The sequence below is a fragment of the Capricornis sumatraensis genome, chromosome 14, assembly GCF_032405125.1.
Source record: "Capricornis sumatraensis isolate serow.1 chromosome 14, serow.2, whole genome shotgun sequence".
Lineage (NCBI taxonomy): Eukaryota > Metazoa > Chordata > Mammalia > Artiodactyla > Bovidae > Capricornis > Capricornis sumatraensis.
In genome coordinates this window covers 68,721,081-68,733,768 of record NC_091082.1, presented here as the reverse complement: position 1 = coordinate 68,733,768, position 12,688 = coordinate 68,721,081, and the positions used below count along the sequence as shown (strand labels likewise).

At 40.8% G+C, this 12,688-nt stretch overlaps 1 protein-coding gene across 2 annotated transcripts in view; it reads left to right on the top strand.

Annotated features, from left to right (window-relative positions):
- Positions 1-7,716, top strand: part of ACBD6 (acyl-CoA binding domain containing 6) — a 201,041-nt gene extending 193,325 nt beyond the window's left edge. The window contains exon 8 of one of the 2 annotated variants that reach the window (XM_068986419.1): positions 7,472-7,716. In XM_068986419.1, coding sequence (XP_068842520.1) covers positions 7,472-7,626 — 155 coding nt within the window. In that variant the 3' untranslated portion in view covers positions 7,627-7,716. The remainder of the gene's footprint in view (positions 1-7,471) is intronic. The other variant, XM_068986421.1, reaches the window with a different exon arrangement.
- Positions 7,717-12,688: the final 4,972 nt, after the last annotated feature.

Here is a 12,688-nt window from a genome sequence, read left to right as displayed (position 1 = left end):
TCATCTTAACCAGTTTTTTCCAGAATCTAAAGAACACTATTGCCATATGTTAGTTTAAAAAAAAAAAAAACACCTTTAGTCATAGTTTCATAGCTTGAATTTTTCTTAATGAATTGAACCTGAATTTCTCACTTTACAAAAGACAAAGATACTAGTCACACAGATGGAATACATATTCACACACCAAAAAACAGATCTGTCACAAACCATCTTTGAGGGTGACTGGTACAGAATCCCAAAAAAACACTTCCCCAACACAAATGGTCCTCAATGGTAGCTGGACATCAGAACCAATTGGCAAAGTGCCCAAATGATGCTCAGTGCCCACAAGGAGTCCTCAACAGTAGACAGATGTCAGAACCAGTTGGCAAGATGCCCAAATAGCACTTGGTGTGCACACACAGTTCTCAATGTCATACACATATCAGAACCAAATGGCAGGAATGCCCAAAGAGCACTTCATACTCACAAATGGGAAGGTTGCCTGGCACACACCAGTGGACTTATCCCATTTTGGAGCTCGTCACCTCATCCCCAATGCATGTTTCCATTCCAACAAGGAAAAGTATAGGCTGGTAGCTAGTGCCAACAGGGGAGAAACAGGGAGGATCCTCAAAACAAATGGTTTTGGCAGCTGCTGGGAACGTCCCCCAAATCCCCTTTTCAGAGCCAGCTAGTCACGAGCAGCAGGCTCATACGCTGTCATGGCCATGGGAAACCCAGGAGAGCCAGGTGTCATCAAAGCACAAGAGCTGCAGTAGTCAGCCCCATGCTGGGCGACAAAAAACTTACTGAAAGTGGGGGTCTCTCTGGTCACCCTCAAAAGCCTACAAAGCGACCAGATTGGTAGCAAGGAAAGTTTGCTTGAGTTTGGATGCCAGCAACCTGGAGGGGATGGAGGGCAGACATCTGTCCAAAAGCCAACTCCCCTGACCCCCTGCCACAATGAAATTAGGGGGCAAGAGCTTTTATAGACAGAAGGAGGGGGGCTACAGGCAGAAACAGTACAGTCAGCTCTGACAGTCATCTTGAAATTGGTCATCGGTGGTCTAACCAGCATCATCTTGATTGTTTTTCAATACAGTTAATCTTCAGTCCCAGGGTTGGTTTGTTTCCATTTCTTTAAAGCCAGTTCCCAGAGTTGTAGGGGCTTACCAGGTGGTACTAATGGTAAAGAACCAGCTTCCTACCAACACAGGAGACATAAGAGACCCAGGTTCGACCCCTGGGTCGGGAAGATCCCCTGGAAGAGATGGCAAGCCACTCCAGTACTCTTGCCTGGAGAATCCCTTGGACAGAGGAACCTGGCAGGCTACAGTCCACAGGGCCGCAAACAGTTGGTCAGAACTGAAGGGACTGAGCACACACACATGTCACGGCTACAATCTGGTCATGTAATTAACTTCTCCCACCTGGTGGGGGTTCAGCATCTATAACGTAACTCACAGGATACGGCTCAGAGTATTGTCTACAGCCCTTGAGAAGGAACTGAAGGTCCCTGACTATGTTTAATAAATACATTATTATTATTTGGTCTCCTTTGACCTTTTTCTTTTGTTTCCACATGTTCACATTTCTCTGATTAAAGGTATTCTTTTTTTTTTTTTATTTTTTATTTTATTTTTTTTTTTAATTTTAAAATCTTTAATTCTTACATGTGTTCCCAAACATGAAACCCCCTCCCACCTCCCTCCCCATAACATCTCTGTGGGTCATCCCCATGCACCAGCCCCAAGCATGCTGTATCCTGCGTCAGACATAGACTGGCGATTCAATTCTTACATGATAGTATACATGATAGAATGCCATTCTCCCAAGTCATCCCACCCTTTCCCTCTCTCTCTGAGTCTTTTTGACTGAAGTTTTCCACAGGTAAAAGGCAGGCAGAGGACAAGGCGGGGAGGGGCTGCAAGTGTCACAGGGTCCTGCTCTGTTTCAGTGAGATATTTGGATGGTCACCTACTGTGGGCCAGAATCACATTAAGCATCTGAACTTTATTGTTGAATTTGAGTGGTACTCATCCACCCTGGAACCTCATCAGACCATGGCCAATAACATGAAGAAACATTCCTTTGGTATCTTGACATAGTTGAAAAGGGCTTGGTCAAAAGATACACTAAGAAACAACAAATGTGAGATGTACACAGATTCTGGGTTCCTAAAGAATCATGGATTATACGTTATAGCTCACACTGTCATCAGGAAACTCACCCAACATAGGTTTGTAAAATTACATCAGTGGTGAGATAAGGAAGCTGGAAAAAGTAGTGACTGGTAAGGTTGAGTTACAATTAGTCTCACGTGGGAGCAATTCATCTGATTCTAACAAGCTCCCCTAGTATGCTAAAAGCCACTGATCCTCAGACTATACTTTGCATGGCAAACTCATAGACCTCCTTGACACCAGTTTAAAAAGGAAAAAACAGAATTGGATCTAAGCCACACATGTAGTTGGCATTAGAACCTGCCAGCCAAGGTGCATGATCTCACCAGAAAAGTAATCATTTATAGAGGGAAAAGACCAAGCCAGCCCTGAGGCTCAGAACACGAGGAAGATGGAGCCTGGGGTTTAGGGGTCTGGAAACACGTGTGTGTTGTGTTAGTTGCTCAGTCGTGTCTGGCTCTTTACGACCCCACAGACTATAGCCCTCCAGGCTCCTCTATAGAAATGAAAATAGAGAAAGAATGGGCAGCAGTCATAGAAATAGCAACAACGTTGTTCAACCGAATAAATAACCCTTGTTTGAAAAGCAGAGAAGGTAGCCTGGATATTTGAAGTCAGTCCCGGAAACGCCAGATGCAGGACACTAGACTCGGGCACAGAAAAAGGCAAACTTCAAAGTCTTAACAACAAGCAACGGAAAGAAACGCACGCAGGCAAACCAACAATGTAAAACAAATGACCAGAGGCAACCAGGTGGAGTCCCAGAAGTAGGAAGTGAACTTACCTGTTTCATGTTCAGCTTCCAGAAGGAACTGAGCTAGCAAAATCAGTGTCCTAGTCTCAGAGGAAATAGCATGTCCAGCAAGGAATCCAAGAAGAGATGAGGTGTAGGAGCTGGAAAACTCAGCAAAGGCAGACAAAGTTATGTCTGCTACCCGCATCAAATCCAACGTAAAGTTACGTCATACGGAACCAACGAGAGGCCTGTATTCCTTCCTACACAAGTAAGTTAAGTGGCTCTAGCTGTGAAAATTGGCAAATAGCTTGAGGGAGGAGGCACGCTGGCAGAGCCCTGAGTCTGAAAGTGAGGTTCCAGATCTGCAGTATCAGCATTACCTGGGAACCTGTTAGCAAATGTAAATTCTCGGTCCTGCTCCAACCTACCAATCAGAAACTGTGGGGTGATGCCTCCAGGTGATTCTGATACACGCTCACTGCAGTAGTTGAAAGCATGGTGGAGAGATAAGGCCAGGTGTGGTAAAGGAGAGTCATTGTAAGTAGGTTTGCTAATGGTGCTTTTAAAGAGCTAGTGAAGAGTAAAGTCTGTTTACAGGAAGAAGAAAACCCAGTAAAGATAATGTAGAATAATAATATGTTCGGTGATTCACAACAACAAAAACCAAAGTGGATGAATGTAAATTGTAGTAAAAAATACAGGTGAAAATTTAATAACTGGTATTAACAATCTTTGCCTCTAAAGCTTTTTATTTCCCGGACACATAAATGTGTCTATTGGTAAGGACACTGTCTCTTTCAAAAGTATTTCTCTAGCACGATAAGGGAAACCACCTTAGGTAGGTAACTCTTTGGCCAAGCAAGTCATGTAATATAAACATGTAACAGGGTATTCAGAAAAATTGCTTAAATTCCTGATCCAAAACCATGCATCTTCAGAAAGTCACACAGTATGATGAAAATGGAGGTTGTTGTTCAGTCAGTGAGTCATGTCCAACTCTTTGCAACCCCATGCCCTGCAGTACGCCAGGCTTCCCTGTCCTTCACTATCTCCCAGTTTGCACAAACTCATGTCCATTGAATCAGTGATGCCATCCAACCATGTCATCCTCTGTCACCCCCTTCTCCTCCCACCCTCAATCTTTTCCAGTATCAGGGTCTTTTCCAAATTCCAAAAAATGGAGGTGGCAGTGTGTATGGGGTGGGTGGGTTGTGGTTTCTTTTTTCATATTCAAATTTTACCTTCTTGTCTGACCTTATCAATATAGACATCCCCCAACACCACATATTTATCATGTCCCAAACCAATATTATTTCTCCCCCTCAATAATTTTCTGCTTCTGTTTCTCTCCAAAAACTGCTCCTCTTCTTCTTTTGATTCCTTATTTTAGAGATGTCAGCCACATCTATGCATTCTCCCAGACTAGAAACATAGGTGTCTTCTTGATCCTTCTAATTCTTTTGCCCATTGTTCTTTTGGATTGATTTGTTCAAAGTTGTTTGTTTTTTTTAGTATTAAGGACATTAGCTCTTGTCTGTGTTATATAGGTCAGTGTTTCCCAGTTTATGGTTTATTTTTGTATATCAAAGTTTCATGTGTGTGCTATAGCTGTTTTAAATGTTTATGTGTTCAAATTTATCAGTTTTAGATTTCTGTATAATCAAATTTATCAGTAATTTTCTTTATCTATCAAGCATAGAAGTATTCAGACTTTCATTCAGTAAGCATTATGATGACAGGTGTTGGGCCTAAGAACTTTTCAAAAGTCTATAAAAATACTTGAAATCTGAAACAAAACATTTTCGCTCCAGAAAAAAAAAAAATACAAAATATAAATAGTTAAATGTTTAACTAGGTATCAACATATATAGCATTATATCAACCTCATTAAGTATTAAATTTATCATTCACAAACTTTTTTTTTGAAGTACATCTGTATTTTGCTGTGTCCTACCTGAATTTCAGTGGCTCTCAAATTCAATACTTTCATTATACTCCTGCCAACACTAGCTAATTTCAAGCACCTTAAAGTTCCCTTGGACTGCAAGGAGATCCAGCCAGTCCATTCTACAGGAGATCAGTCCTGGGTGTTCTTTGGAAGGACTTATGCTAAAGCTGAAACTCCAATACTTTGGCCACCTCATGCGAAGAGTTGACTCATTGGAAAAGACTCTGATGCTGGGAGGGATTGGGGGCAGGAGGAAAACGGGACGACAGAGGATGAGATGGCTGGATGGCATCACCAACTCGATGGACTTGAGTTTGGGTGAACTTCAGGAGTTGGTGATGGACAGGGAGGCCTGGCGTGCTGCAATTCATGGGGTCGCAAAGAGTCGGACACGACTGAGCAACTGAACTGAACTGAACTGAAAGGACTACCATAGTCTCCTTAACTGTTCTGTCTGCCACAGATATTTAGGTTCTCCAGGTCACTCCAGAATTATCATCCTAACTCAGAGCTGAGATTATGCTACTCCTCTCCTCGTAAGTGCCAAACTTCTCAGTGTGGCTTTCAAGGCTTTGCGTAATTTGACTTAAATCCAGACTCTCTGCTTTTGACTCTCTGTGTTGCTTCTCCGGGCCAGCAGACAGTTCCCTCAGCATTCCCTATCCTCTCCTCCTTCTGTTAATGCTGTTTTCTCACTCTGCAATGCCTTTCCTTCTCAGTTTATCTGGAATTTTACTCTGTCCTCGAAGCTTAGCGTTCATACCACCTACTTGTGTGTTTTTCCTGATCCTTCAACTTCCTTCTCCTCTCTTCCACCCTCCTCACCTGTCACGTGTGTGTGTGTGTCCCTGTCTGCCACAGTGTTTGTTATATTCATCCTTCTAAATTCCTCAGAGCAGGAGTCTTACCTGTATCTTTGATAGAACGGGTATAGTATGTATTCAATAAAACACTCCTTGACTCAAACCCCTTACCCTTCTTGTTCTCCCTTTGTTTTAAAACCTTTTGTTGTTGCCATTGTGTAATATATCACAGTACAGAATTGTATATAAAACAGATAATGAAAATTTTTAAATGTAGCTTTAAAAAATTGTACCTACCACATAGTTTAAGAAAGTGAAAAAAAAAAGTGAACACTGCTGATATCTTTGAAACCCCATGTATGCCTACCCAATTACATGGACTTCCCTACAGGGCCCCCAGATTAACACTCAAATTTTATATCACTGTCTTCCCTTATAGTTTCATTACAGATTTGTGTCTCTGAACAATGAGTTTAGTTTTGTCTGCTTTTAAAATTTTAAGTGGAAACATACTGTGTGTGTTCTTCTGACTTGCCTTTTTTCCTTCAACCTTAAGACCTGGAGAGAAACTCATGTCATGTGAAACTACAGTTCATTAGTTTTCCTTGTTGTGTGGGGATTTCATTGTCTGTGTAAACAGTATTTTATTTTTACATGTTATTCTCAATGGGTATTTGGGTTGTTTGCATTTGAGGTCTTTCACAGATAGGGCTACTGTATGTCCATTCTTGCAGGTATGTCCTGGAGAACATACACAAAGGTTTCTGAAGGGTATATAACCAGGAGTAGAATTGCTGGGTCCAACAGTGGGCATTTGTTTAGGTTTAACGTGTAATGCCAACTGGTTGTCCAAAGTGAGGCACGGTGTATGCTCCCCACAGTCCAGAGGGGAGCCCCCCCTTGCTCCAGGCCTGCCCCATGCTTGGTATTGTCTCAGGTTTTGGTTTTCAGCTATCTAGTAGGTATGAAGTTTTTTATTTCCATGATTACTAATGTGGTTGCTCATCTTTTCATATGTTTATTGCCACTTAGTTTGATCCTCTGTGAAATGCCATTTGTGCCGTTAGCCTAGTTGTCTCGGCACCATACAATTTAATGGAGCTTTGTTTCCTCCCTGATCTTCGATGCCAGCATTGTCAGAAATCAAGTTTCTCTACATGTGCACAAGAATGGACAGCTTTCTTCTAGCCTTTTGGTCTGGGGGCAATACTGTAGCACCTTCATGATAAGTTTTGATGTCTGTAGGTCCTTTTCCTCTTCACACACCTTGTGTGATTGGTGCCTTTGTTTGTTTGTTTTCTTTAGAGGGATGGTCTGATCACTAGGCCACTGTTTTTGTTTTTGTTTTTAACTAATTTTAAAGTTCAGTTAGTTACCCACTTACTCCCTCTTCAAAGAAAAAAATTTTTTCTTCGACATTTACAGTGTTTTTAGCCTTTTGACTTTGCTTACAAACATATCATTATTTTGATCAAAGTAAAAGAAATACTTCAACTAGTGTTTGTTCCTTCCCTTCATTCCCATCCTAAAGAATAGAGCCTAAAACCGTCACAATTTTAAAAAATGTCTTTGTCTGACGGTCAGCTTCCGGGCAAACACGGGTAAATTTGATTTTCTTACTGAACTGGACTGGACTGAACACCAGCAAACCCACTGTCACAGCACTGTTTCATTCCAAGGCCTGATCACCCCCAGTCTGTCACATCGCTCGTTTTTCAGGATTTCTTATTGCTCAGCACTTGCCTTTCCCGTTGAAGTCTAGTGGTTTCTCTTTGTCTCACAGTAACCTGGTCTCCATATTTGTCGATTTCCCCATCAGCTGCTGCCTGTGAGTTTTTGGACATTGTGGAGCTGCTGCTCCAGTCCGGGGCCGACCCCACGATCCGAGACCAGGACGGCTGCCTGCCAGAGGAGGTGACAGGGTGCAAAGCGGTTACTTTGATGTTACAGCAGCACATGACAGGCAAGGCTTAATCAAAAGACTGGAAAACTACGTTTGACAACAGCACAGGGCTCCAGCGGTGGAAGAAAACTGCAAAAATGACACGTCTTTTGCCCCCATCTTTGGTATATGTTGGCTAATAAAATCAGTTGTGAGGAACTGGAATTTTGAAGTCTCAGCAATTCATTCTACTTGCATCCATTCTGGCGAGTTCCGTTTTGGTGATGAACATGTGTACTGTGCATAATACAATCCAATTCTGCTGAGCGTGCTCTGAAATTTATCACTGTTCTAGAGGCTGGGAGAGGAGGAGATGTGTCATATTTCACAATATTAAACATGGCTGCTCTTTAAACACACACACACACACACACACACGGGAAATAGACCCAGCAGTACTACACTTACAATTAGAGAAAGTTCCATGAAATCCCAATATTGGCACGGAGCTCGGACAGTTTCCTGGCATTTGGTACAGCTGGTCTGAATAAGTAGCTAAAGTGTCTATTCTTTTGTTAGACAGAATTGGGAAGCTAAAACAACCAGATTCACTGAAAACCTAAGAATCGTGGGCATTTTAGGATGGAAACACAAATTTTGAACAATTCACTGGTTAGATCAGGATTCCTTACACTCACCTTCACAAAACAGGGAGGAACCTCCCTCAAGCCCTTGTCGTTGGCTATAATGTCCCTGTCCCATATGGCAGCAGTCTCTATAACTAGCTCAGGCCTCAACTGTTAGGCTTGTTGGGGTCTAACATGAAATAGCCATAATGTTCCAGTACTTAGGCGTGATAGAAGTTATTCCTGGAGAGCTTCTATTCTTTATTAAAAATATAAACAACCATACCACAGGTTTTATTTAAAGAACAGACAAGTGTACCACTATTGAAACTGGCTCCCCTTTAAGCCTCAAGAACTCCATCTGGGGAGTTCCTTAACATTTATTACGTAAGGAAAGTATAGATAGTTGTCAGTGGAAGAGAAAGAAACAAGTTGAGATGCAGAGATGACCATTTAAAAGATCATTTTTCTAACATATCACTCCTAAGATAACAAGGTATAAACTTGCTTAGTGGCGCCCTCAGCAATGGACGAGAGTTGCATTAGCTCAGCCAGCCCCTCCAGAGCAGAAATGAAGCATATTAAATAATGCTGCTTATTTTGTGATTTTTCTGATGTCTAATTTTCTGAGATGTAAACCAAAAGCATTCACCAAGATTATTCATTTTTAAAATGACTGCTTAATTATCTGTGGAAGAGATATGCACATTAGTACATCCTGAAATGTTACTGTAATTCTAGCAGAGCCTTCTCTTTGTTATCTCTTCTTTTCCCACAATCCCAGCTACATGGAAACCTCCTGTTCAGCTAACCTCATGTTCCACATTAATTGAATGTGTTTTAAGAAACATTATTCATTATTTACAGTAAAAGCAACCAAGACATTGCATACAGCTTTTAACTGATAGTACTTTGTGCATTTTTAGGACATTAGCAAATCAAAAAGTGTTCATTCATTTCCGATTTACAGAGCAGTTATCTGAGCAAGAAGCTATCAAGAAGCTCCTTTTTTCATCTCTTGTTTGTAATTCAACCTTGATATTTCTTAGACAAGTGTTTAATAAGCTATTTTGCCACATCTAAAACTATATAGTTGTTTTTAAATAAAGTATGTAATTTGGCTTTTATTTTTTTAATAATTGATTCACTTTAATAGAATATATTTGCCTCACAAATCTAGTAGATAAAACATATGATGTTTTCTTTTTTCCCCAGAAGTTTACAGTGATGTAATTAAGCTGGATAAATTAAAAATCCTATTCCAAGAGTTAAGAAGTATATCAAAAACTAAAAAAGAGGAGGGAAAATCATATAATTTGGCTTTTATTACTTAGATTTTAAAGGTTTCAAATTTGCACTGAAAGCTATCACTAAAAACAGTCATCAGCTTAACATTTTCAAGTACATTCTAAAATCAGTTTCCAAAATCTCTATGCTTTTGTCACCAGTATCTGAATTTTCAAAAACCTTGCTGTCATATATAACAATCTATGGATCATCTCCCTGTGCCTTATCAAGGGGAAGATTTCATCCATAAATGTCAAGAGAAAACTGGATCTTGATTTTCTTTCATTCCCCTTAAATTACTGAACAATTATTTAGTGCATCACATGTCAGCTTTCACGGGTGGCTCAGGGTTTCCCTGGTGGTTCAGATGGTAAAGAGTCTGCCCGCAATGTAAGAGACCCGAGTTCAATCCCTGGGTTGGGAAGATTCCCTGGAGAAAAAAATGGCAACCCACTCCAGTATTCTTGCCTGGAAAATCCCTTGGATGGAGGAACCTTGTGGGATACAGTCCACGGGGTTGCAAAGAGTCGGACACAACTGAATGAGTGACACACACACACACATCACACGTCAGCCAGATCATGAGTTCCATTGCCAAAGCTGCAATGCTTAGCATCAAAGAGCACAAATTTACTGGACCAGAAAGCTGGTTAACTTCCTCAGATATGTGGCGAACCACTTTTTCAGCAGGATAAAACTAGGACATACTTTTAGTGTAAGTTTGGTTTTGTTTTAAAGATTTTTTTTTTCCTGGACAGATTAGTGATGTTAAGCATTTGAAAATATTCTAGAAAACCATTTTCTGACAGTTCATTTCCTTTTTCTTTCTTGGCCATGCCAAGCAGCTTGTGGGATCTTAGTTCCCCTACCAGGGATGGAACCCATGTTCTCAGCAGTGAAAGCATGGAATCCTAACCACTGAACCACCAGGAAGTTCCCTAAAGGTTCAATTCTAATCATGGTTCAACAAAAAATCAGTCTCTTTTTTTCCTTAATGTTTACTGGGATTGGGATTTCATTTACCTTCATCCTTTGTTTGAGTTCTCTGATTTATTATTTTTAGTGTACATGAGTATTTTTTTAAGTTTTTATCTTATATTGGAGTATAGCTATTAACAATGTTGTAATAGTTTCAGGTGAACAGCAAAGGGACTTAGCCATACGTATGCATGTATCCCTTTGCCCCCAAATTCCCCTCCCACTTAGTCTGCCACATAACATTAAGCAGAGTTCCCTGTGCTACACAGTAGGTCCTTGTTGGTTATCTATTTTAGATATAGCAGCGTTGTACGTGAGTATTTTAAAAATTGAGTCTCCACTGTGTTCCCAAACTGGAAACCAGTTGGCTTGGAGGCCTCATAAAGTAATGGGTAACTAGAGACGTTCGTCAGAGTCATGAATAGTTACTTCTTGCTACTTTACCACTAGCATTTTCTAGACTATTAACAGTTTGCCATTCTACTTTCACCTCATTCTCAATTCCACGTTTATTCTATTGTCTTGTCCCCTAGCCACCTCTGTAGATGTGTGTCTAAACACAAACGCATGCCCAGCCCCATTTTCCTATGTCCTTAATAAAGTGAAAAGGGGAATGTGTTGCTTTTTGTTCTTTTTCTTTTCTGAAGATATTGTGATCAGAACAATGTTAGTAACTCTGTATTTAATATTTATTCACCACTGTCATTTACTTTGCCCTCAACCAACTCACATAAGAGGCCCTGAAGGCCATTACAGTAGTCTTGATACACACTAGGGAAAAACAAGGAATGAAGGGAGAATCATGTAAACAAACATTACAAAAGAGGCAGAAGAAAGCATGTGAATCACTGTGACCTTGAGAACTCCAGCTTGAGTCAACTAAACCAGTGTTCTTACCTCTTGCGGAGTTCTGGCTCATTCTTCCCCTAGAACACAGTGTTGAACATGAAATCTTGAGGTCTCCTGAAGCCCATCTCTGAACACCATGGGGTCTGTGAATCCCATTTAGAACCCCTTCTTTTCTGTCTTCTTGTTACCATACTTCAAGAATGAGAAATCTTTTGTTGACTTGAACCAATTTTCATAGTTTTAAGTGCTTCTACTGGATGATGTATGGGGTCTTGCTGTGTCTTTTCTTATTCTTAAAAAAAAAGTTCACGATTTCAACAATATACCTAGACTACAGTTTTATCACTGATCACCACAGTTGGAAATTTTTAAAGAAGTCTGGGCCAAAAAGTTGGACCCTAAACTGTTTGACATCTGATTCTGCTGCAGGGTAGAAATGAGCCCATGTGTTCAATTCTGTGTGACTAATGATGGCTTTTTATATGCATTAGCTCTTTTGACTTTTCAGAATGCTTTCATGGGCATTATCTAATCTATCATCCCTCCACAGTAACCCTGTAGAGTACGTAGTGCAGGGGCTCTTAAGGCCACTTAAAGGAGGATGAATCTGAGATATTAACAGGTTACTTAAACTGCCCAAGATCACAGAGCAGTAGCAGAGCCATAGTTGAGACCAAATCTGCTGAATCTCAGCCCTTTATTGGTCCACAAAATTCATGTGAAGTTGTAAAGCTCTTCCTCCACTCAATCCACAAACATTTCTTGAGAGCCTTCTAAATGACAGGCACTGTTCTAGGCCACTGTCATTCCCTTTTCCCATTATCGTGGATATTTAAAAGTACTTATATGATGTTATCTCAAAATACTGGCATTGGCAGGTGGATTCTTTACCCACCTGCACCACCTGGGAAGCCACACAGGAGATTTTAGAAGCTATCTTATTTTAGCGGAGAAGGCAATGGCACCCCACTCCAGTACTCTTGCCTGGAAAATCCCATGGGCGGAGGAATGGCTTAAGCAGTAAAGAATCCACCTGCAATGTAGGAGATGCAGGTTCAGTCCCTGATTGGGAAGATCCCCTGGAGGAGGAAATAGCAACCCACTCCTGTATCCTTGCCTGGAAAACTCCATGGACAGAGGAGCCTGGCAGGCTGCAGTCCGTGTGGTTACAGAGAGTTGGACATGACTGGGCACATACATTCAAAGACATTGCATGGACTATCTTGAAAAGTCTCATAGAAATTCACAAGTTAATAATCAAACACTAAATCATTTAAACCTACTATAACTGTTTCTAATAAACAGATAAGAAGTCAGCCAACTGGACCAACTGGACACATACTGTTATCTCTGATGCTTGTTAGGTAGAAGGGTTAACAACCAAAGTATTGTATCTAGAATTGTTTCTATTATA